Source organism: Cicer arietinum, chromosome 2, assembly GCF_000331145.2.
Source record: "Cicer arietinum cultivar CDC Frontier isolate Library 1 chromosome 2, Cicar.CDCFrontier_v2.0, whole genome shotgun sequence".
Lineage (NCBI taxonomy): Eukaryota > Viridiplantae > Streptophyta > Magnoliopsida > Fabales > Fabaceae > Cicer > Cicer arietinum.
In genome coordinates this window covers 36,546,362-36,572,017 of record NC_021161.2, presented here as the reverse complement: position 1 = coordinate 36,572,017, position 25,656 = coordinate 36,546,362, and the positions used below count along the sequence as shown (strand labels likewise).

The window sequence follows — 25,656 nt, the reverse complement described above, 5'->3', positions numbered from 1 at the left end:
CCTCCCTCAAGTTGGTGCATAGATATATGTCATGTCCAACTTGGCTATAAGTCGTTCCAAATGGGGTCTTGCCAATTTTTTTGTCAAGATATCAGTTGTTTGTTGATTAGAAGTCACAAATGGCAGACATATAATTTTAACATCAATTTTTTCTTTTATGAAGTTGTGGTCAATCTCAATGTGCTTGATTATATCATGTTGCACAGGGTTGTGAGCTATACTTATTGCTACTTTGCTATCACATAACAGTTTTAAAGGTGAGTCAACTTTCATTTTCAGTTCTTCCAAGAGTTTACGAATCCACAAAAGTTCACATATTCCTTGAACCATTTATCTGAATTTGGCTTATACACTGCTTCGAGCAACAACACCTTGTTTCTTACTTTTCCAAGTGACTAAATACCCCAAACATAAGCACAATATCCAGTCGTGAATTTTCTATCAGTAACTGATCCTTCCCAATCAGAATATCTAAATATAGAGGCTTTTCTGTCGTTGGTTTTATTGAAGTACAGACCCTTTTCAGGATTGGATTTCAAGTACCTTAAGATCCGATAAACGGCCTTCAAGTGTTCTTCATAAAGAGAGTGTATGAATTGGCTTATAACACTCACAGAGAAAGTGATGTTAGGTCTAGTGTGGGCTAGATAAATAAGTTTGCCAACTAACATCTGGTATCTTCCAATCTCAACAGGAGCACTCCCTTTCTCCCAAAGTTTAGCATTTAATTTCATAGGAGTATCTGCTGGTCTACACCCATTCATCCCAGTTTCTTCCAAGAGATCTAGAATGTATTTTCTTTCAGAAATAACAATTCTCTTCTTTGAACGAGCAACTTCCATACCAAGAAAATAGTTAAGGAGAGACAAATATATTAGTATGTAAATAAAAGTCTCTTTTCTTCTCTCTCTACATCTGGTTTATTACTTACTATAACTTCTACCAATGACTCTCAAACCCGATCTCAAGGAGTTGGCACTGTCCAAATTCTCCCTTCCATTTCAGTTGCATCTGTTCTCTATGTATCTGGATGTCCTTTTAATTCACTTTCAGTTAGTCGATTGACTCGGTCCCATGACTGTATTATTGCTTTCACTAATGATAATGTTACCCTGTAGGACCAGAGTTAGGGGCGGATAATCGGCGTCGGATGTGAGTCCCAAGGCATCGATTACCTTTCTCTATCATCCAAGACGTGCTCTGCCATTGATTCCCCTCATACTATCCATGCTCAACTAGGACACCCAAGTCTTACCAAACTACAAAATCTGGTGCCTAGTTTGTCTAAGTTGTCCACTTTACATTGTGAGTCGTGTCAATTAGGGAAACACACTCGTAATCATTCTCCTGATTGAGTCAATAAAAGGGTTTCATCCCTCTTTACTTTAGACCACTCTGACGTTTGGAGTCCTTCTCGTATTGTGTCTACTTTAGAGTTTAAGTATCTTTTTTACTTTTATTGATGATTACTCTCGTGGTTATTTTTAATGAAAAGTATATCTGAATTGTTTTCTATTTTTGAGCAATTTTATCAACAAATTAAAACTAAATTTGGTATTTCTATTCGCACTTTAGGAAGTGATAAGGCTCGGGAATATTTGTCTCATCAATTTCATAATTTTATGGTTTCTAATGGTATTTTTCACTTAACATCATGTTTTCATACACCCCAACATAATGGAGTAGCCGAACGCAAAAATTGACATCTCATTGAAGCCACCTAAACCTTACTTCTCCATGGTAATGTTCCATTCCGTTTTGGGGAGATGCAGTCTTAACGGCATGTTACCTTATTAATCGCATGCCGTCTATTGTCCTTGATGACAATATCTCTCATTCAGTCTTGTTTCCCCATACCCCTTTTCACCCACTACCTTGTGTCTTTGGGTCCACGTGTTTTGTTCACAATTTATCTCCTAATTTTAGCAAATTGCTAGCTCGATCACTCAAGTGTGTCTTTTTAAGATATCATCGGTTCTAAAAAGACTATCGTTGTTATTCTCCTGCACTACACTGATACGTCACATCACCTGATGTTACCTTTTTCGAGCATGTACCATATTTTGAACCAACCCATATAGCTATTAAGCCTCATCAGGACATTAATCCCGAACGTCCTCAAGTAGTTATCCCTATTTCGCCCACTCTCATTCCTATCAAACTTGTCGTGTCTTCCCCCCAAACTCCACGACCACTACAAACATATCATCCTCGTCGCCCACCCTCTGATGTACTTGTTTCTGTTCCCATTACAGATTTTCCTCTAATGCCACCACCGGATCTGGCCCTGCAACCCGAGCATGACCTTCTCATTGCTCTTCGTAAGGATATTCACACAACACGTAATCCATCTTCTCATTATATTGATTTTTGTTATCATTGTCTTTCTCCCTAGCATTACACTTGCTTGTCTTCTTTTCTTTGTCTTTTGTTTCTATTTCTAAATCTCAAGGTGAAGCATTATCCCACCCTGAGTGGAGGCAAGTAATGCTTGATGAGATGTGTGCTCTACAAAGTAGTGGTACTTGGGAACTGGTCCCTTTACCTCATAGGAAGTCTTTAGTAGGTTTTCGTTGGCTCTATACGGTGAAGGTTGGTCCTAATGGTAAGATTGATCGATTTAAGACTCACTTGGTGACCAAGGGATATTTTTGGGTTGGATTACAGCGATACCTTCTCACCTATTTCCAAAATGGCATCTGTCAGACTGTTTTTCTCCGTTGCAGCAATTCGAGATTGGTATCTCCGTCAACTTGACATTAAAAATGTCTTTTTGCACAGTGATCTTGAAGAGGAAGTTTATATGGAGCAACCACTAGGGTTTGTTGCTCAGGGGGAGTCTTCCACCATGGTTTGGCGACTACACAGGTCCCTTTGTGGTCTTAAACAGTCTCCTAGAGCTTGGTTTGACAGATTCAATTCGGTAGTACAAGAGTTTGGTATGATTCGTAGTGAAGCTGATCACTCTGTATTTTATCGTCACTCATCCCAAGGATGCATCTATCTTATTGTTTATGTGGATGACATTGTCATAACTGGTAGTGATCAGAAAGGAATACTCCAGTTGAAACATCGTTCAAATCAGTTCTAGACTAAATACTTCAGTAAACTCTGTTATTTTTATGGGTATTAAGGTAGCCCAATTCAAGGATGGCCTTGTAATTTCACAAAGAAAATATGTTATGGATATTCTTGAAGAAACAGGTCTATTAAATGTCAAGCCAGTTGATACTCTTATGGATCCAAATGTCAAACTTCAACCTAATGAGGGGGAGCCTCTATCAAATTTAGGAAGATATAGGAGATTGATTAGAAAATTAAACTATCTCACAGTCACCCGTCCTGACATTTCCTTCGTTGTCAGTGTGGTAAGTCAGTTCTTAAATTCTCCTTGCCAAGAACAGATGGATGTTGTAATCTGGATTCTTAAATACATCAAAAGTGCACCTGAAAAATGTCTCATTTATAAAGATAGAGGGCATACTCAAGTAGTTGGTTACTCGGATGCTGACTGGGAAAGCTCACCCATTGATAGACGATCCACTTCTGGATATTGTGTACTTCTCGGAAGAAATTTAATATCTTGGAAGAGTAAGAAACAAAATGTTGTTGCAAGATCCAGCGGTGAGGCAGAATACAGGGCCATGACACTGGTAACACGTGAGTTCATTTGGTTGAAACAGTTACTAAAAGAATTTCAATTTGAAGAGGTCAGCCCAATGACATTAATATCTGATAATCAAGCTACATTGCGCATTGCCTCAAATCCTGTTTTTCATGAGAGGACCAAGCATATTGAGATAAACTGCAATTTTGTTAAAGAAAATGTCGAATTGGACGACATCATCACTAGCTTTGTCAATTCTAATGATCAGTTGGCAGATGTTTTTACAAAGTCGTTGTGAGGTCCTAGAATTAGTTATATATATAACAAGTTAGGTGCATTTGATTTATATGCTTCATCTTGAGGAACGCTGAAAATAAAAATATTAGTATGTAAATAAATAGAAAGTCTGTAAATATTCATGTCATTATGTATATTTATAACTCATAGTCTATATAAAGAACTTCCGTGTGTAGTTGAAACACATGGGTTATTCAACATGTCTCTCAATATTCTCTTCTCATTCGACAAAGTGCACCTTAATCTTTGATCTCAAATTCTTTTGTCAAATTTTTCTTCAATCTTTCCATCTTAACAAAGTCATCTCCTATGAGAACAATATCATCTACATATATAATTAGAATTGCAATCTTACCAACATTAGAGAACTTCATGAACAGAGTATGGTCTGATTGTCCCTGCATGTCCTTTTCTTTTAACTGAACGAGTGAATTTTTCAAACCAAACCATTGGGGATTGTTTGAGACCATAAAGAGATTTTTGTAGTTTACACACATTTGAACCAAACTTGTCTTCAAAGTCAGGAGAGCTATCCATGTATACTTCCTCCTCCAAATCACCATTCAAAAAACATTTTTTTACATCAAGTTGGTTAAGAGACCAATCAAAATTCATCGCCAAGGACAAGAGAACTCTAATAGTTTTTAATTTGACAACAGGAGCGAAAGTCTCAAGAATTAGAGTAAAATTATATTTATTGAATTGAAATATATTGGTAATACATCAAATATATATACTAGATTACTAAACTACCAAATCCTATTAGTACTCATATATAACTAAATCCCTAATAGTACTCCTATTCAACTGAATCCCTATACTTGAGGGATATTAAACAGAAACAAATTTTGACACTCCCGCTCAAGCTTTTGAATAGGTGTTCTCCATTCCCAGTTTGGATACAATTCTTTCAAAGTTAGTGCTGTTTAGCCCTTTAGTTAGAAGATCTGCAAGGTTGTCCTTGGAGGAGTTATTTGAAGTGCAAATTAGGCCAAAAAAATCTCAAGTTACTACAATGAAGGCAGCAAAAAGGGCCACAATGAGGGTGGCTAAGGTTTTAGGAAAATAGAAATCGCAATGAAGGCGAAATTGAAATGAAGGCAGCAAAAAGGGCCACAAAGAAGGTGGCTAAGGTTTCAGGAAAATAGAAACCACAATGAAGGCGGAAAAAAGAGGCACAATGAAGGTGGCTAAGATTTAAGGAAAATAGAAACCCCAATGAAGGCAATAGATTTATGCGGAAGCAAGGGCCACAATGAAGGTGGCTAAGTTTACCGCCATATAAGCAGTTATGGTTTACGAGAAAGCAAGGCTCTCAAAGATCGAGAGCTCTTATACCATCTCAAGAATTAAAGTAAAATTATATTTATTGAATTCAAATATATTGATAATACATCAGATATATATACTAGATTACTAAACAACCAAATCCTATTAGTACTCATATATAACTAAATCCTTAATAGTACTCCTATTCAACTGAATCCCATATACTTGAGGGATATTAAACAGAAACAAATTTTGACACTACCCCTCAAGCTTTTGAATAGGTGTTCTCCATTCCCAGCTTGGACACAATTCTTTCAAAGTTGGTGTTGTTTAGCCCTTTAGCTAGAAGATCTGCAAGGTTGTCCTTGGAGGAGTGATATGAAGTGCAAATTAGGCCAAACAAATCTCAAGTTACTGCAATGAAGGCAGCAAAAAGAGCCACAATGAAGGTGGCTAAGGTTTCAGGAAAATAGAAACCGCAATGAAGGCGGAAAAAAGGGCCATAATGAAGGTGGCTAAGATTTAAGGAAAATAGAAACCCTAATGAAGGCAGTAGGTTTATGTGTAAGCAAGGGCCACAATGAAGGTGGCTAAGATTTAAGGAAAATAGAAACCCCAATGAAGGCAGTAGGTTTATGCGGAAGCAAGGGCCACAATGAAGGTGGCTAAGTTTACCGCCATATAGGCAGTTAGGGTTTATGAGGAAGCAAGGCTCTCAAAGATCGAGAGCTCTGATACCATCTCAAGAATTAAAGTAAAATTATATTTATTGAATTGAAATATATTGGTAATACATCAGATATATATACTAGATTACTAAACAACTAAATCTTATTAGTACTCATATATAACTAAATCCCTATTAGTACTCCTATTCAATTGAATCCCTATACTTGAGGGATATTAAATAGAAATAGATTTTGACATACATAAATTAAAAACAAAATGTTGGTGCCCTTTTAAGTTTGGACTCCTGAACCTCACTAGGTTGTGGAACCCTAACCAGGAACTCTAGATACCATGAAGAAAGTAAAAGTCAAAATATTTTCATATCTTATTACTACATCCTTAAGCTCTTTATATAGGAAAAAGAATTACAATAGTAATAATGACATAATCGTAAAATAAAAGTAAACAGAATAATATAAAATAAAAGAGAATCAAATATGATTTCTCTTGATTCTTCAACAGTTATATTACACCTAATGTGGAACACTTAACAGTTATAAACATCTAAACTGATGTAATGTTAGATTTTGTTGACACTGCAACAGATTTCTATTAAATTTACTTTTCAAATTGTGAAATTATTACTCGGTGAGATATATTTCTTTTCATGACTTTTGTATTAATTTAGATAATCCAGGTAGTTAAATTGTATGAACATTACCTTGGTTCAGTCACCTTTTTCCACTTCAAGAAACTTAAATCCGAGATGTTCTGTTCTTTATGAAGAGTCCTTCAAATTAACTAAAGATATCATTCACAACTTAGGCCTAAAAAAAGTAGCCTGACACTTGCTGTTGAAGACGATGAAAATGTCGAAGAGGAAGCCGATGAGGTGGTTCCTGATGGCGTTGAAGAGGTGGAACTTGCAAAAATCAACCTCGAAAAGAAAGAGAGGGAGCAAAAGTTGCTTCTTGATGATATGAAAAGGTTGTCTTTTTGGTGTGACCTGTCGAAAGATGTACAACCAGAAAAGGAACCAGAATTGTGGATGATAGATGGTGGAATAGCCATGCTGGTAAGTGATGAATCTTGTTAACCATCCTTTAAATTCTGGAATTGGATGGTTTAAATTCAATTATAGATGCTTGTTCTTTGAACTTAGGTGATTCTATCTGCCAAAAACTAATCAGGCTAGTACTTTACATAGTGATAATCACAAGGTTGTGGTTCTTAAATTTTTTTGTATCCAATGCTAATTAATGATAAAAGTAAGCTTTCTTTAGAAGGAAAGTAGTATGAAGCGGTGTAAAATATACTGTGAAATATTATTGAATTTTGGGGTTAGAGCACAAGCACTAAAAGGAGTGTGATTGAGTTAGTTAAGCTTACTCAGTTTTCTATATAATTCAATATACAAAGTAACATATTCATCATCAGATAGGATTTTGTAGCATTCGGAACCATAGGGTTTCAAAAGGTTTTGCTTCAAGGAGACTTGTTTCTTTGAAAAAATAGTTGAATGTGATTATTTGAATTGCTTGAGAGAAATTACTCTTAGCTTTGTTATTTATAATTCTCAATGATTACAACTAAATCCCGTGATTATAGGAGAAAAGAACTAACAAACCTAAAAGATAGAGAATTCACATAACAGAAAATAATTTAAATCTTTGTTTGTTCTGTGCAGTTTTTTCTATAATTCTTGTGAACAAACTTGTTTTGAGATGTGTACACTACTTTTATAGGTATATGATAATTTTAATATGAAAAAATTTACCTTTTATAATCAAAGTAGTCCAACACTGGCAGGTCCAAGGACTGAAGAGAGAACTTGTAAGTGCACAAAAATCCAGGAAGGAAGCATATGCATCATTAAGAATGGCTATGCAAAAAGCTGCACAGCAGCGGCTAATGGAGAAGGAAAAGAACAAAAGTCCTACCCATGCTATGCGCATATTTTTACAAATTAACAAAGTTGTTTGGAGCATGCTTCTTGATGGTAAATCCTTTGCTGAAGCCGAAATCAATGACATGGTAAGAATTAATTTAGCAAGCCTAAATCCTTCTACCCTTTCTCCAGTTTTCCTTCCAAAACTCATTGAGTCCACTAAAAAATATGCTTCTCACCAAGTATGAACTGCTATCCCAACATCAAATATTCTCAATTCTGAGCCAGGCTTCATATTTATTAGACACATTACAAAAGTTTCTTACTTTAAAACAAATTTTCTCCATGGGTTTTATACAAAAGCATTTGCAACACCTCAAATAGTGTTTTTCTACCGTTTCCAAATTATTGAATCTGAAAGTTTCCTATCCCTGTGTTAGTGATCTTTTCTGGTTTAGTTGTTCTTTCTTCTCCTTTCTGTGCCTAGGAATATGGTGGTTCCTTTATATTCATAGTTTCCTAACTTTCTTAATTCATTTAATTTTGTTTCAAATTTAAATACTATACTAATTCAGTTTCGTTGCTGAACACTTAGATCTATGACTTTGACCGTGATTATAAGGATGTTGGTGTTTCTCGGTTTACAACAAAGTATTTGGTTTTCAAAAACTGTCTTCCCAATGCCAAATCTGATACGATTTTGTCAGCGTGGAATCCTCCAGCTGAATGGGGAAAGTATGTAATTTTTCCTGACCCTTTTCTTAAACTTACTGATGCTTCCAGGTTGAATTATTGATATTTATTGCTTTTTTATTCCAGAAGATGTCTTAATTTCTGCAGATAGTTTACTTCTGATTAGGTTTTCTGTTCAAGTTCAACTTCATTGTTCTCCCCTTAGGCTTCTATCTAATCTCTAAAATGGAAAAGTAAACACATACTGGAAGCACAAAACAGATGCACATTCGATATAGAAAAGTATATCTAAAACTACAACGTTCACCTACACCATTGAAATTATAGGTGTCGATGGAAAGGCAGGAAATTTGGAGTCTCTAAATAATTTATTTGATGATCCAAATTAATGTAAATAGAGCTATTTTAATATAAAATAACTGTATGTTCCTTTTATTTTTTAATCTTTTTAAGATAGGTTTAGCTTATATATTCCTTTATTGGCATAGTGCTTTCAAGATAGTGCAAAGCTGTCAACCTGGAAGACTCTGTTCTCCCTTCAAAACTCTCCTCCACTGCTACAAATCCTAGGCTGCCTTTTGATAAGACTCCAAATGAGAAGGTGAGCCCAAAGGGCCAGTTAGCACATCATTTCCCAGACCCATAGTGTGGAGAGTTTATGTTAAGAGAAATAGAGAAGGACAAAATAGAAATATCCACGTGACTGAGAGTGAGAGGAGTGAAACACAAGAACTGTGTAATGAAAATTTAGTTATAAGGATGCTTAGTGGTGAGAGAAAGATATCAAGTAGAATCATACATTTTAATAGTGACAAAGAGCATTGGTTCTCGACAGTAGGATCTTCATTCTATTGTAGTTTACTTTGATTTTTAGAAATAATACACTATTTATTTCCCATTATTGATCTGTTTTCTTCCATTTTCTGTTTCTTTAATCTGGGTTAGCATCAAACTGGTCTGACCTGCTGGATTAGTGTGTAAGCGATTTCTTTAAGAATGGATCAGTGCGAGAAGAAGAAGGATGAAGCGAATACCACCAAAGAACTTGGAGAAAAGAGTGGAAGCTCTAGTAAAGGATATGATCTATTTCAGAACGATTCCAAGAGATATGAAGATCAAGAAGATGAAAAATCATGAGAAACTAATGGCTCTATAATGGGGGGCCAAAATTGAAGAAAGGGCAAGAAGATTTCAGAGATTGACAAACCACAAAAAATGACCTTGTAAGAGGAGAACGAAAACTCACACAATCGTTCATCATCATAAACCAACATGGTAATGGGTTAAAGGGTAAGATGAACTATAAGCTTAACCGTCAAAATGCGTCACAGAAGAACCTTCAGAAAATGAATGGGAAATAGGTTACGGAAGAACCCCAGATAGGGGAGACAATCCACAAGGCAGTATCTCAAAGGTAAAGTGGAGAAGAAGAGAGAAAGTCAAGGTTTCTGACGTTTGGGACTTAGACAACATAATTGATCAACTACATGCACCAGATATGTTGGATACCTTTGAGAAGGTCAACATAAAGCTATTTTACATTTATAGGTTTAAGTTTGGTCACTTGAATAAGTAATAAATGAAATGTAGTTGTTCAGTAAAGCAAGAGGCCGAGTTTCAAACTATGGTACAAGGTGTTTGTGAGCTATTATGGATGAATATATTTTTGGATGACTCTATTGTACAACCCCTTTACATCGACCATCACTTCATTGAGTAAAAGGTTGAATTTGGCTGAACAGTTTAATTTCCTTCTGTGAACCAGCCAGTTGATTTATTAACCAAGGGTTTGTCAGTGATTTCAAGATCATACTTGCAAGCTAGAATTGGTTGATATCGATTCATCAACTTCAGAGGTTTTGTTGTAAAATAATGTAAATAAACACTTTTAGTATATTGTTAGAATATTAAAAAATATCTTATAATATCTTTTATATTATATTAGAATATCTTAAGTTATTTTCTATGATCAATTTATAATTATAGAGATATCTTAGAATATCTCTAATTATTATTATGATTTGTTCCTGATTTAGGATTGAGTCTATGTTTTTCTATAAATAGATATTAGTATTGAGTCTTTTGTAATCAAGTTAGCATAAAGCTATTATAAATAATATTCAAACCCTTATTATTTTCTCTTCTCCTTTTCTCTTAAATCCCACAACTTCAACATGGTATCAGAGCCTATTTCGATCCTCCTTAAACAATCTTGCCGTTGTTCCGCTGTCGAGTTCCCAATAGTTAGGGAATATAATCATAGTTTCTCTTTTCCAACATTCCGACACGTTTCACTCGTTTTCAGTTCAATTCACTACTGCGCCGCTGCCACTATTACCGGAAAATTTTCCTGCGAACAGTGTCGTCATCTCCAGATCAGCTCATGCCCGAAAGCGCGTCGCCAAAAGCCGTCACATGCGCTCTCATACGAGTATATCTGACGCCACCGTCTGCTGCTGCATATTGCGCTACTGTCCCGTCTGCTATTGCCGCTACTGCAATCTGCTGCTGCTGGAAAAGTTTTTCGACACAACCACTTCCATTGTGTACGGAATCTCCCAATCTACACAACCCATATATTTTTTAGGTCAAAAGTTGCTCCACACACGCTCATGTGCCTCCAAGATCCGATGTGTTCATCTCACGCGCCACCACCAACAGCCTCGAGCTCAGGTGCATATGTCCGCCTTCCAGTATAATGTTTCAGTTGTCTAGATTGAGTTTTCCTTCCAGATTCCAGATCTGTTTTAAGTTTTTCTTTTTAGCCACATGCATACAGCTTGGCAATTTGTCCTAGATAAACTGGCCCTATCTATGTCCTAAATGTACTGGCCTTGCCTTTCTCTCCCTGAAGCATGCTTCTCTCTCCTTGAAGCAAATTCAAGTTTAAATATTTTGAGTCTCTAATATTATTGGTTTGAAGCTTCCAAATGCAGTTTTTTAGAAGGACGGACTTTGCTTTGTTCAACTGCTTGCCATGAATTTCTCTCATGTTGATGATCATTCCGGTCATCTGACTAGGCTGTGTTTATAGCAATTCTCTTCGACTTCACCAGCATCCCTGAGTTGCCTTTCCATCTTTTTTTATTATTTTGCGGAGCAAAACATTGTTTCCTTGTAACAAGCTAAGCTTAGTAAGCTTTAGCTTGAGGGGGAGTGTTAGAATATTAAAAAATATCTTATAATATCTTTTATATTATATTAGAGTATCTTGAGTTATTTTCTGTAATCAATTTATAATTATAGAAATATCTTAGAATATCTCTAATTATTATTATGATTTATTCCTGATTTAGGATTGAGTCTACGTTTTTCTATAAATAGATATTAGTATTGAGTCTTTTGTAATCAAGTTACCATAAAGCTATTATCAATAATATTCAAACCCTTATTATTTTTTCTTCTCCTTTTCTCTAAAATCCCACAACTTAAACACACATCATATTAGCTTTATATCTTTTTCTTTCATCAGGGCATATTTAGCATTTATTTCCCCTTGTTGGCATAAGCTTATAAATTGTAAATCACCTATGTACATATTTTCTTAGTGAATAGTATAGAAAATTATTCCTTTCATTTTTTTTTTAGTTTTCATTATAAGATTGATATGTTAGTTTTTCTATTGTTATAAAGAGTGGTGTCTTTTTCCATTTCCCTTTATCATCTGAATATTTTGATATTGCATGTTTTCTTTTGTATTTTTTTCTAGAAAAGTCATGCTTCAAGTTGATGCGAGACAGGCAGCTCCAAAGGATGGAAGTTCTCCCTTTGAACTTTTCCAAGTAAGCGTTCCTTGAGGCTATTTTTGTTCTTTCAAATCAGGATATTTAAGTGCAGAGGAATAGAATCCATCTGGTATTCTAATTTAGGCGTTTCTTTTTTTTTTTTTTTTTTTTTACTTTTGCAACTTAAAATTGAGATCATATGTAGTTCTTTTAAGAGCTTTTTAAGTAGGCCTTGCCCAAGATACTAAACCTTATTTAGTATCAAAATTATTTTGCATTTTTGTTCTCTGATTTTGAGGATTTTTTTAGTTTAACAACTCAAACAATCTTTGGCACTAGGAGATAGAGATCTCTATTGTAATTTACTTGTGATAATATTAAGGAGTCGTTGTGGTGTTTAACTCATATTTCCAAAAAAATAATCCAGGTTGTCAAGTTGCTTTAAAGCAGAAACTAATCGTAGTTTATCAACGATAGGAACAACTTATTTTCAACGAGGGAGATAGTATTAATATATAAACTGCAATTGTTTGTATAAGGAAAAACCAAAGATTGAGTTCCCATGTAGGAATTCTTCTAGCTCAAGGCGTTAGACACTTACAGAAAAATAAGCACGGCCCCGTGAATATTTTCCCCCTGCTATTTACCATTCATTCCCTTGGTTTCTCTCTCATCTAACTGACATGCTGGTATCTCCTTTCACTTTGGATCCGTTAAAATCTTAGAAAATATCTTATAATATCTTTTATGTTATATTAGAGTATCTTGAGTTATTTAATAGAATCAATTTATAATCATAGAGATATCTTAGAATATCTCTCATTATTATTATGATTTATTCGTGATTTCGGTTTGAGTCGATATTTCTCTATAAATAGAGATTGGTATTGAGTCATTTGTAATCAAGATGGCATAAAACTATTATCAATAATATTCAAACTCTTATTATTTTCTCTCCTCCTTTTCTCTAAAATCCTTCGATCCTCCTTCAACAATCTTGCTGTTGTTCTGCTTCTGAGTTCCCAACAGTTAGGGAATATAATCATAGTTTCTCTTTTCCAACGTGATCATTCTTTTTTCAAACCACTATCGTGACACATTCCGACACCGGTTTCACTTGTTTCTGTTCAGTTCGCTATTGCCGCTGTCACCGCCACTGTTTCCGGTGACTTTTCCGGCAGACAACCACTCCATCAACTTCGTCTCTTCTAGATCGGCACACATCTCAAAGAGTGTCGCCGAAAGCCACTGCACACTTCCACACCCGCCTTACCATCCACCGCGCGTCAGATCCATGCATTGCCACTCTTCACCATGCACGACGGCGCGTCTGGCAGCCATTTATAACGCGGCCTTTCTCTTTGCTCTTACCTCAGCCTTCTGATTCCAGCCCTTGTTTTTCAGTTTTAAGTTACAGTCGCACCTGGTAAAGTACAAACAACACTTTCTCTCTCCTTGACGCACACCCTATTCACTACTATTTTTTTATTCCTCTCTTTTTCTTCTTTCACTTTAAGGGAAGGCAAGAAGAGGGAAACAAAAGAGGAAATAGTAATTTTTCCTTGAAAAGTGATGGCCAAGGAGCAAATTCAAGTGCTTAATGCACTTGATGTGGCAAAAACACAATGGTACCATTTCACAACAATCATAATAGTTGGAATGGCCTTCTCCACAGATGCATATGATCTATTTTGCATATCCCTTGTCACCAAGTTGCTCGGCCGTACATAATACCATGTTGACGGTGCAGCGAAGCCCAGATGATGATAATATACTCCATTGGTTATGGCCTTTCTTCTGGACACAATCCAAAATTTGTCATGGCAACTCTTTGCTTCTTCCACTTCAGGCTTGGTTTTGGCATTGGTGGAGACTACTCGCTTTCGGCAGCACAAGTTAGAGTATTCTAATAAGAAGACTCGAGGTGCCTTCATTGTTGCTGTCTTTGCCATGGAGGTTTTTGGAATCTTGGGAGGTGGTGTATTTGCAATCATAGTTTCAGCTGCACCCAAAGTCAGGTTTGATTCTCCACCTTACTCGGTTGATCCAGTTGGTTCAACTGTTCCACAAGCAGATTACATTTGGAGGATAATTGTGATCGTAGGAGCACTCCTAGCTGCATTGACTTACTACTGGCGGATAAATATGCCCGAAACTACTCGTTACACCGCCCTAGTTCCTAAGAACACGGTGAAGGTTGCAGCAGATATGTCCAAGGTTCTGCTGGTTGAGATCCAAGCTGAACCAAAGACAGATGAGCAGAAAAAATCATATGGTTTATTCTCAAAAGAAAAAATCATATGGTTTATTCTCAAAGGAATTCCTCAGTCGCCATGTGTTGGGTGGGTTTTTCCCAACACCATGGACTACATTTACTTGGTAAAGCAAGTACTTGGTTATTGCTTGATATTGCATTTTATAGCCAAAATCTATGGGATTTTTCTTTATGATTGTCTGCATGTTTGCTCTTGCCATTCCTTATGAACATTGGACTCATAAGGATCACTATATAGGATTTGTCGCATTGTATTCATTGACCTTCTTCTTTGCAAATTTTGGGCCAACAGCTACCACATTTGTTGTGTCGGCAGAGATTTTTCCTGCTAGATTTCGATCTACTTGCCATGGAATATCATCAACAACAAGGAAATTTAGGGCTATAGTTGGTGCATTTGGGTTCTTGTATTTGGCACAAAACAAGGACAAGAGTAAAGCAGATGCAGGGTATCCAATATTTGGGTGAAAAATTATTTGCTTTTGTTGGGTGTGGTTAACATTTTGCGCTTCCTTTTTACTTTCTTGGTGCACGATTATTCTCTCTCCGACGGTTTCAGATTTGCCCTTACTTTCCAATTTTGATATATGAAGATATGTGTCCTTGTTCAACCAGTAGTTATCTCTCCTGTTTTGGACGTATTTTCTCACGCCGTTGATCGATCGTGGCTTCGTTTTGTTAGAGTCGCGCAGCTTCTTCTTTGTTTTTGTCATGCAATTTAGTTCTTACTAATAAATTATAACGGTGGCTTCTATTCTCAAACATATTCTCTACGACAATCATTTTGTGATGTCCCTTTTTCCACATATGAATCATATTAGTGATGTCTTCTTCTTCCGTTGATGGTTATTCTGACGGTGTCTTTTATTTTCATGATTCACTTTATCTTTGGCAATTTGTCCCAGATGGACTGACCCCATATTTGTCTCAGATGTACTAGCCTTGCCTTTCTCTCTCTGAAGCACCCCTCTCTCCTTGAAGCATATTTAAGTTTTAATATTTTGAGTCTCCGATATTATTGGTTTGAAACTTCCAAATGCAGTTTAGAAGAACGGACTTGCTTTGTTCAATTGTTTGTCATGAATTTTTCTCGTGCTGATGATCATTTCGGTTATTTGGCTAGGCTATATTTATAGCAATTCTCTTCGACTTCACATGCATCCCTAAGTTTCCTTTCCACCCTTTTTTATTATTTTGCGGAGTAAAACATTGTTTTCTTGTAACAATAAGCTTTAACTTGAGGGGAGTGTTAAAATATTAGAAAATATCTTATAATATTTGTTAGAATATTAGAAAATATCTTATAATATCTTTTATATTATATTAGAGTATCTTAAATTATTTATTAGGATCAATTTATAATCATAGAGATATCTTAGAATATCTCTCATTATTATTATGATTTATTCCTGATTTATGATTGAGTCTATGTTTCTCTATAAATAGAGATTAGTATTGAGTCTTTTGTAATAAAGTCAGCATTAAGTATTATCAATAATATTCAAACCCTTATTATTTTCTCTCCTCCTTTTCTCTAAAATCCCACAACTTCAACATGGTATCTAGAGCCTATTTCGACCCTCCTTGAACGATTATGTCTGTATTCCGCTGCCGAGTTCCCAACAGTTTGGGAATATATAATCACAGTTTCTCTTTTCCAACTTGATCATTCATTTTCCGTTCAGCTCGCTATTGCAGCTGTTACTGCCACTATTTTCAGCAAATTTTCCAGCGAATAGCATCGTCATCTCTAGGTCAGGTCATGCTCGAAAGCGCGTCGCCAAAAGCCGTCACATGCGCTCTCACACGCTGCTAATCTCTCTTGCGAGTAGATCTCACGCACCGCCGTCTCCACAGCGTGTGACGGCGCGTTTTGACGCCTCTCAGTTGTTGCTTGGTCAGTCAATCACGCCTCAACCTCGCGGTTTCGAATCTGCCCTCGTATTCTAGTTTCGGGCTACGGTTACACCTACTACCTTCAAGATCTGCCATCCTTTGCTGCCTTCCATCTGTTGTCGCTGCTGGAAAATTTTTCCAGTAAATTTTCCGACACAACCACTTTCATTATGTGCGGAATCTCCCGATCTACACAACTCATATTTTTCATGTCAAAAGTTGCTCCACGCGCCGCACTCTTGTGCCTTCAAGAGCCTCCGTGTTCATCCCACGCACCGCTACCAACAGCCTCAAGCTTAGGCGCGTCTGTTCGCTTTCCGACACAATGTTTCAGGCGTCTAGATTGGGTTTTGCTTCCTGTTTCCAGATTTTCCGTTACTTTCCAATTTTGATCAACGAAAATATGTGTTATTATTCAAACAGCCGTTGTCTCTCCTATTTTGGACGCAATTTCTCACTTCGTCGATCGATCATGGTTTCATTTCATTAGAGTTGCGCTGCTTCTTCTTGTGTGTTTGTCATGCAATTTAGTTCTTAATAATAGATTATAACAGTGGCTTCTATTCCCACCGACGATCATTCTGGTGGTGTCCCTTTTCCCACAGATGAATCATATTAGTGATGACTTCTTCTTCCATTAATGGTTATTTTGACGATGTCTTTTATTTTCATGACTCACTTTATCTTGCCAATTTGTCTCAGATGCACTGGCTCCATCTTTGTCCCAGATGTATTGGCTTTGCCTTTCTCTCCTTGAAGCACGTCTCTCTAATATTATTGGTTTGAAGCTTCCAAATGCAGTTTTTAGAAGAACGGACCTTGCTTTGTTCAATTGCTTGTCATGAATTTCTCTCAACCTGATGATCATATCGGCTATCTAGCTAGGCTATATTTATAGCAATTCTCTCCGACTTCACCGGCACTTGCATCCCTGAGTTGCTTTTCCATTCTTTTTATTATTTTGCAGAATAAAACATTATTTTTTTGTAACAAGCTCAAACTTAGTAAGCTTTAGCTTGAGGGGGAGTGTTAGAATATTAGAAAATATCTTATAATATCTTTTATATTATATTAGAGTATCTTAAATTATTTATTAGGATCAATTTATAATCATAGAGATATCTTAAAATATCTCTCATTATTATTATGATTTATTCCTGATTTAGGATTGAGTCTATGTTTCTCTATAAATAGAGATTATTATTGAGTCTTTTGTAATCAAGTTAGCATAAAACTATTATCAATAATATTTTAACTCTTATTATTTTATCTCCTCCTTTTCTCTAAAATCCCACAACTTCAACACTTTTATATTATATTAGAGTATCTTGAGTTATTTCATAGGATCAATTTATAATCATAGAGATACCTTAGAATATCTCTCATTATTATTATTATGATTTGTTCTTGATTTAGGATTGAGTCTATGTTTCTCTATAAATAGAGATTAGTATTGAGTCTTTTGTAATCAAGATGGCATAAAGTTATTATCAATAATATTCAAACACTTATTATTTTCTCTCTTCCATTTGTCTAAAATCCCCAACTTCAACACATGCTAAATGGTATCTCTTTTCACTATGGGCCTGTGAGAATAGACTTGCTTGATTTTGGTCTTGGATACAGGTCTAGTGACCCAAAAATCTATGAACTACTAAAATAGGTGAAGGGACTACTAGTGATTATTATATGTAGTATAGTATCATCTACATACGCATGTAGATAAACTTCATAAGATATGTAACTGAGAAAAGGCTATAAACTGAATAACAGACTAACTAAACATCCTGTGCAGTTGTTAATAGCTCTACTACTAATATCTAAAGAAAGTACGAATATTAAATATTGCATTTGTAATCTGATGAGTAGAAATGGAGTTCACTATAAAATGACACCTATTAGATGTTTGCATGGAATGTTTCCTGACATGAACTTATTTTCATTATAGGTAGAGATATATCCACTTAAGATCCATTTAACAGAGACAATGTACAGAATGATGTGGGGATATTTCTTCCCAGAGGAAGAACGAGATTCACAACGCCGGCAGGTAGGTTTAAAATTTCAAATCTCTCATTAACTTGTGTCCACAACCAAGGCTAAACTTCACAGATTTATTATGTTAAAGTGATGGTTGTTTATGCAGGAAGTTTGGAAGGTCTCAACCACAGCTGGTGCAAGGCGTGTAAAGAAAGGTCCACCAGCCCATGAAGCTTCTACTTCAAGCAATCACCCAGCAAAAGAGCCTGAGGCCTCATCCAAATCTGCCATCTCTGCAATGTTATTTCCTGCAACCAATCAACCTCCTGTCCATGTTGGTTCTGCCCAGGTGATTACTTAATGAATTGTGTGATACATGAATTTTTTTTTTTATAACCATGCTATAAGCATGAAGTCTTTTTTTTTAGTGGTTCTCCCTTCCTAATTACGTTTTTCCATCTGCAAGGCTCGAACCCAAGAACTAGCCTAAGACAACACAATGGGGTGTACATGATTCTAAAATAATGATATTAAGATAAATGTCAGCAACAAACTTACTGACACTCCTCTTTCAATACATTTGATTTTATACTATTGGGTGAAATCTTGAGTTGGCCGCACTGTCAGGAACTAAGTCCAAGTTATTTAGGAAGGCCGGTATAAATTTCATCCCATAATAGAGTTTGAAAAACAAGTATCAAATTGTGTGTTGCTAGCTTTCCTTTTTAAAAAATACCTCGTAATTTCCCTAGAGAGTCTTAGGCGATTTCTTAGGATTGCTTTTCATATTTCCTTATATTTTATGATTTATTGGCAACTCGTATGGGGGATTAATATTTCTATTTTGCAACCCATCCTTCAAATCAATATCAATATAATTTAATTATTCTGAATCTTTTTCCTCTCCTTCTTCCTTACCTGACCTCCCTTTAATTTCAAAATTCTAATATTAATAATATCAAATAAGGCCAATGCCAAACTTTGTTATAGCTTCTTTCCTCTGTTTTTCTTCTTGTCTGAGTTCATAATAGAATAATATGCAATATAGATTTTCCGTAAAAATTTTGGCAACATGCATGCAGGCATCCAAAGCACAAAATGTCAAAGTAGTTCCTGGTAATGGTCCAACCCCCGAGTTGAGAAGGACATCTTCTTTTGATAGGACTTGGGAAGAGACTGTGGCAGAATCTGTAGCTGATGAACTCGTCGTACAAAGCTTTGCTTCCAACAAAAATGGTCCATTTGGCTCTACTGAGAAACTAGATGAAGCATCTAAGAGTAAATTAAAAGATCCAAAAGGTGTAAAAGCTGGTCAATCATCTCTTGAAGAAAAGAAATCTAGGCCACCAAAGATAATGGAATTTCACAACATCAAAATTAGTCAGGTTGTTAGTAGTTTTGTACCGTTTGATGAAGTTGTCACCTGTTAGCTGTTAGTAGTTTGAAGTCATGTCAATTTCAGGTAACTCGTGTATTCTTTCTTGCAGGTGGAATTGTGTGTTACGTATGAAGGGACAAGGTTTGTTGTAAACGATATGAAATTACTAATGGATCAATTTCAACGAGTCGAGTTTACCGGGAGCTGGAGAAGACTCTTCTCACGAGTTAAGAAGCACATCATCTGGGGAGTCCTGAAGTCTGTGACTGGCATGCAGGTGATAAGTAGCTTTAACTCTCCTTTTCTCTTTCAATTTTATTGTTAGTGAGAATAATTGTATACTCCTGATATTTTCTATTGTAGACATACGCTACTCATACCTGCCACTGAAAATTTACGAAGAATTTATATAATAAACTTAAGTGAACTTTTTTTGCAATTCCTTTTGAAATGCTCTTTGCCAATCCAAAAAAGCATACTATGCTAATTACCAGGACCTATGTGGTGACAATATTTAACAGTTTATAATGAATTCATTTAAATGTCTTATTTTCATGGATTGTGTAGGGGAAGAAATTTAAAGACAAAGGTCAGAATCAGCCAAGTGGAGCTAGTGTTCCGGAAATTGACCTTCATTTAAGTGACAATGAAGGCCATGCAGGAAAACCTGATAAGTATCCACCAACTTGGCCTAAGCGTCCTACTGATGGAGCAGGCGATGGATTTGTAACATCTGTTAAAGGAATATTTAACACTCAACGACGCAAGGCAAAGAAATTTGTGCTCAAGACAATGAAAGGTGATGGAGAAAATGAAACTCAAGGAGATTGGAGTGAAAATGATGTAGAGATCTCTCCTTTTGCTAGGCAACTCACAATAATAAAAGCTAAAAAGCTTATTAAGCGGCACACTCAGAAATTCCACTCTAAAGGACAAAAAGGTTTGTCTTCTTCCACTCCATGTTATTGCTTTTTTTCTGCTTAACAAGTTAGCATACTCCAAGTCATTGTTTTTTGACTACTTAACATTCATTACACAAATTGTGGACAACTTACACGCATCTGAAATTTAGGTATATGTTAGCAGCATGCTTCTTTTCTAAATTCTTGGTGGGTATAAATTATTCCACTAACGTACACTTTGTATATATATCATAATATAATATTATAAAAATTGTGTCCAAATTAAATGACGAAATATTTTGATATTTTGCTTTCTAATCTTGCTGGTATGCTCATCAATTCCTTTCTTGTTGACTTTATAGCTTGAGGACTAATAGTCAATTTTTATAGGTCCTTCCTTAATACAAAAAGAAGAACTATCATCATCTCCACAAGAGATAACTACACTACCATCATCTCCACAAGAGATTACATATGACAGTGATTCGTCAAGTGGATCCTCATCCTATGAAGCTTTTCTTGAATAGAAATGTCTATTTCAAGGAATTCTCACTTTTCAGCTGAGCATGAAGCACGTTTCATCTGGTTCTCAAATGACTAAAAGGAGACATATGATGAACACTTAATAGAAAACAATTGGAGAGGAAGAACACTAAATGGAAGGACAAATTATGACTCAACATTAGACAATGAATGATTGATGCGGATTTCTATTCAGATAATATGATCATGGCTATCTCAGTCATTGTAGATAATTGCATTCATCTCTTGTCTTACATTTTCTATCCCTTGTCAACCACATTTTCCAATCTAACATGCTGTATTTCTTGTCAATCTCACTCATTAATGTCTAGACTTACAGTCTTTTGTGTCAAACATTTTCTGGTTCATATTCTTGTAGCTTCTGGTGAATGTGTAATTTTGGGTTCCTTTATTTTTAAGAAAATAGAAACATAAAAGGTTGATTACATTTTCAAAATTAGAATATCTGCATTGTTCATTTTCTCTATATAATAGTAATACTTCAATATTTTATCTGGAGTATGAAATAGAAAAGTAGTAGAATAAATAATAAGCCATGGAGTATGTGCACTCCAAAATTAAAATTGTATTTGTATCAGTGCTCATTAGGATTTTCGAATTTAAATATATTAAAAGGACATCGGAAGAAAATTGTTCTTTACTATCAGATGATTTAAAGTGAAGGGTACAGCCTATAATATAGTAGCAGAAATAAATCCTAGTACCTACTCAAATATAATAATGATAATTGGAGCAGATGTAATACAATACTTCCTCCTTCCTTATATATAAGATAATTTTTGGCGAATTTTTTAGTTTAATATATAAGAAAAAATTACAATTTTGGAGGTGCATGTAATGTTTAAATTCTTTTTATATTCTTATTTAATATTTTAATATTATTAGTGGATATTTAATATCTCAGTTTGTTAATAAGGGTATATATAAAAATAATCAAAAAGTTGAAACAATTAATGATTACATTAATTTTGATGTTTTTTTTTTTTTTATAAATGAGATTAGAGGTAATATTAATTAATTTTATTATTGTAGGATTTAAATGGGCAACAGATTCTCCCTAAAAGTTTTAACGTTGCTAGATCCCAAAGTTTGAGTTTGAACTCCAGAACTTTACCTTAGTCATAAGTGATTTGTGTTATTCATCTAAGTACTCTAGGATAATACAATTTATTATAATATATTAAAATATAATCTTAAACTATTCATTTGACATCAAATCATATTTTATGCCACATAATTTTATTGTGTCACTCCACTTATTTGCTTAGTTGTCATTGTTAGAATTTCGTCTCTTTCTATTCTTCATATAAAACACAATTTCATTTCATCTAGTATATTTTATTGCATCAACAACAACAAAAAACTTCAACAATGAACAAATATTAATAATAATAGCTCATAATACAATAAAAGTTTTTCATGTTTATATTCATTTGAATAACTGACTTTGGTATATTTTTCTCCTTCACAACCATTTTCTTCTTCGCCAGGGGATTGCTAGCCACTATAAATGTGTGTTTCATTTTATGCATAATATTTAGTTACATAATTTCTATTTTATCTTTCATTTACAATATCAATAATAATAAAAATTTAATTTATTTAATTTATATTGATTTCAATTATTGATGTTTCATTCAACAAATTGTATGTGTTGTCTCATTTCAACCATTTCTTATTACACCATTTGATCTTTTTTTAAACCATAAGGTTTTGATAGATTCTAATTTTCATCATTCAAAGTAGATACATTGTTACAACTTATATATTTTTTAGCGCAATAAATCAACTGAACAATTGTTGGAATTTACACAATTCTTGGAAAATCAAAGTTCTCACCGTAATTAAGGAACAATAATAACAACACATTTGTCTAAAGAATAATTTGAAACCTCTAATCCATGTTTTTAACTTTACGTTCTCCAAATCAAATTTTAATATTTCCTTTTGGCGTTATAATTTTATCATGAGTGAAATTATATTTGTTACTTTTGGCTCATATAACTCAACAAAAAAAACCCGACACCAGAGACATGTAAGCTAGAGAAGAATAGATGGAGGCTACAAATTAAGTTTTAACCAAATATTTGATTTGTCACAAATTTGTAAATTGTTATTCCGTTATGACAAGTCAAGTTTACAAGAAAATAATTATGTCCTCCATCTCATTTTAAATATCTCATTTTTTATTTTATTTTATTTTATTTTCTCAAATTATTTGTTATTTTACAATATCAATACTAACGTTAGTTACCTTTTTCCACTAATAGTCTTATTTATTATATTTCAACTCATCAAATATTTTTGCTAAGTGCAATTAATAAAAAAAATTGAGTAAATGAAACATTTTATCATTGAAATCAAATCAACTAATCATTTTCTAAAGAATTGCACACACCTCAAATGAGATATTTAAAATGAGAAAGAGGAAGTACTTATCTTGAAATGGAATGTTGTTTTTCACACAATAATACAATGAAAATAAAGTTTTTATCGGATTCTATATTTATTCTATTGTAAATGCACATATTTTCATAATCGAATTTAATTAATGTTTTTTTTAAGCTGCTCTTATGTTATACATTTGTTTTAGTTTAAACTTTTTTCTTTAAGGTAGTTTGTTATCTTAAAAAAGAAAAGTAACTACTACTATCAATTCAAATCATTCAACTGTTTTTAAAATTCTTTAATTGTCTTGTGAATTTTATATATGCTAATGTCACTTTTAATGTTTTTCAAATTATTCTTTTGTGACGTGACTACTACTTTACTGTTCATTTCTTTCTCTATCATTCATAAATCTAATTAACTATTATTATTTTGAGATGATATTTACAAATAAAACTATGTAAATAAAATTATGTAAAATAAAATTGTAAATACAAATATTGCGTTTGATTTGATATCTAATTCATTGCATTTATCTATAAAGTTTGTTTAATAAGAATATAAATGAGAAATGAAAGTTATAAATAATTAATTCTAAAGGAGACTCGTGAATTATATATATATATATATATGAAGATAGAAATCGAATTGTGAACTCATTTTTTGAAGATAAATTTTATATATTGTCATAAATATGTCTACAAAAAAATTATTTAAAAATATATTTGATGAATTAATTATGATAATATTTACCATCTCTCGAGAAAAAAATTAAATTGAAATATAATTACTATAAAATAAATTTTGAAACCAATATCGCACAAAAAATCAGAAAAAAGTTTAAATTATATATATATATATAATACTAAGTAATACAAAGGAATATACAATACAAAGGAAACAAGTTATAAATGATTATCACACTTACTATTAAAAATAAATCTCAAAATACCGCGGATCTAATACTAAGTAATACAAAGGAAACAAATAAAAAAACAAGGAACAAAAAAAAAAAGGAAAGCGAATGAAATATTATGGCCACATCGCACATCCTCTTTAACTTTGGTGTATAGATGCCTATTACGTCTAATTTGCTCACAAGAAATTCAAAGTTGTTTCCAAATAGTCCTTTAGTGAGAATATACAAATTGATTCCACTTTAAGTTCTATCATGTTACACTGGATTTTAGGCAATACTAATTGATGGCTTGTTGTTACAATACTTTCAATAAGGAATTCTATAATTATGGGATTTCTACATAGTGTTGGGATTACGTCACTAATGTATCCATTATTGTATATAAATTATAAGAACTAGTTAGAATTAATTAAAAGTAAAGTATTTTGTTTCTAGTTTGGTAGATTCAAATCCTTCTTCGTTGCTCTTAATTAGTCGTATGTGTTCTCATTCATAGTTTCTTCTCGCTTCACCAGCAAAAACCACGTTGCATCAGAATTTCAGTTATAAATGTGTGTGAATCGTCTCAATGATGAACAAATCATTTAATGGATCCTTGGCTATGGGGAGGCATTCTGTAGTAGACACATGTTGTTTTCGAATTTGATTGCAAACAAGTGGTAGAGGACGTGTTCAAAGTCATATCAAATTTCACATAATATGATTCTATCATTTTCAATATTTGTTGAAAATTTTATGTAATATTTGTTGGATCTGTGTTGGTGACAATTGTTGCAAGACTTTAATAGTGAAATTGTCGATGAAGATTATATGTAGCAAATTCTAAAGCGTGTTGTTACACTAGCCTTTAAGTTCGATTCGCCATCACCAATCGGATGCAAATGAGATAACCAGCAAATCCCCTTCAGGGTACTTTGAAAAACTTTAATATGATTTGCACTATCACACCAAGAGTATCTTTCACTAGTATATTACAAAAGAATGTTTCATGTTCTTCACTCATGCATTAGAGAAGAATAAGATGACTTAGAATATAAGAATGGGTGAGAAAAGTGGATGGCAATCTCCAATTTTTCGTGTTTTCATTATATCTAAAGTAACAGTATTTATAGAAAAATATTGTCGCTTGAAAAAGAGGTACAACTTTTGGTTCTGCCATTCTATTTTGCAAAATGATATATGCATATAATGTTCAATAATTGGTTAAATGTAGTGTGCACAACTTAC

General features: G+C 34.1%; 1 protein-coding gene and 1 pseudogene across 1 annotated transcript in view; both read left to right on the top strand.

The window, feature by feature from the left end:
• LOC101507025 (protein SABRE-like) overlaps positions 1–21,549 on the top strand; it is a 61,887-nt gene extending 40,338 nt beyond the window's left edge. The window contains exons 15-24 of the mRNA XM_004490400.4: positions 6,668–6,917; positions 7,652–7,876; positions 8,326–8,465; positions 12,133–12,205; positions 18,268–18,369; positions 18,466–18,648; positions 19,382–19,684; positions 19,787–19,954; positions 20,245–20,617; positions 20,970–21,549. Of these exons, the coding sequence (XP_004490457.1) occupies positions 6,668–6,917; positions 7,652–7,876; positions 8,326–8,465; positions 12,133–12,205; positions 18,268–18,369; positions 18,466–18,648; positions 19,382–19,684; positions 19,787–19,954; positions 20,245–20,617; positions 20,970–21,106 (1,954 nt within the window). The 3' untranslated portion in view covers positions 21,107–21,549. The remainder of the gene's footprint in view (positions 1–6,667; positions 6,918–7,651; positions 7,877–8,325; positions 8,466–12,132; positions 12,206–18,267; positions 18,370–18,465; positions 18,649–19,381; positions 19,685–19,786; positions 19,955–20,244; positions 20,618–20,969) is intronic.
• LOC113785456 (inorganic phosphate transporter 1-4-like) lies at positions 13,243–15,614 on the top strand (annotated as a pseudogene).
• Positions 21,550–25,656: the final 4,107 nt, after the last annotated feature.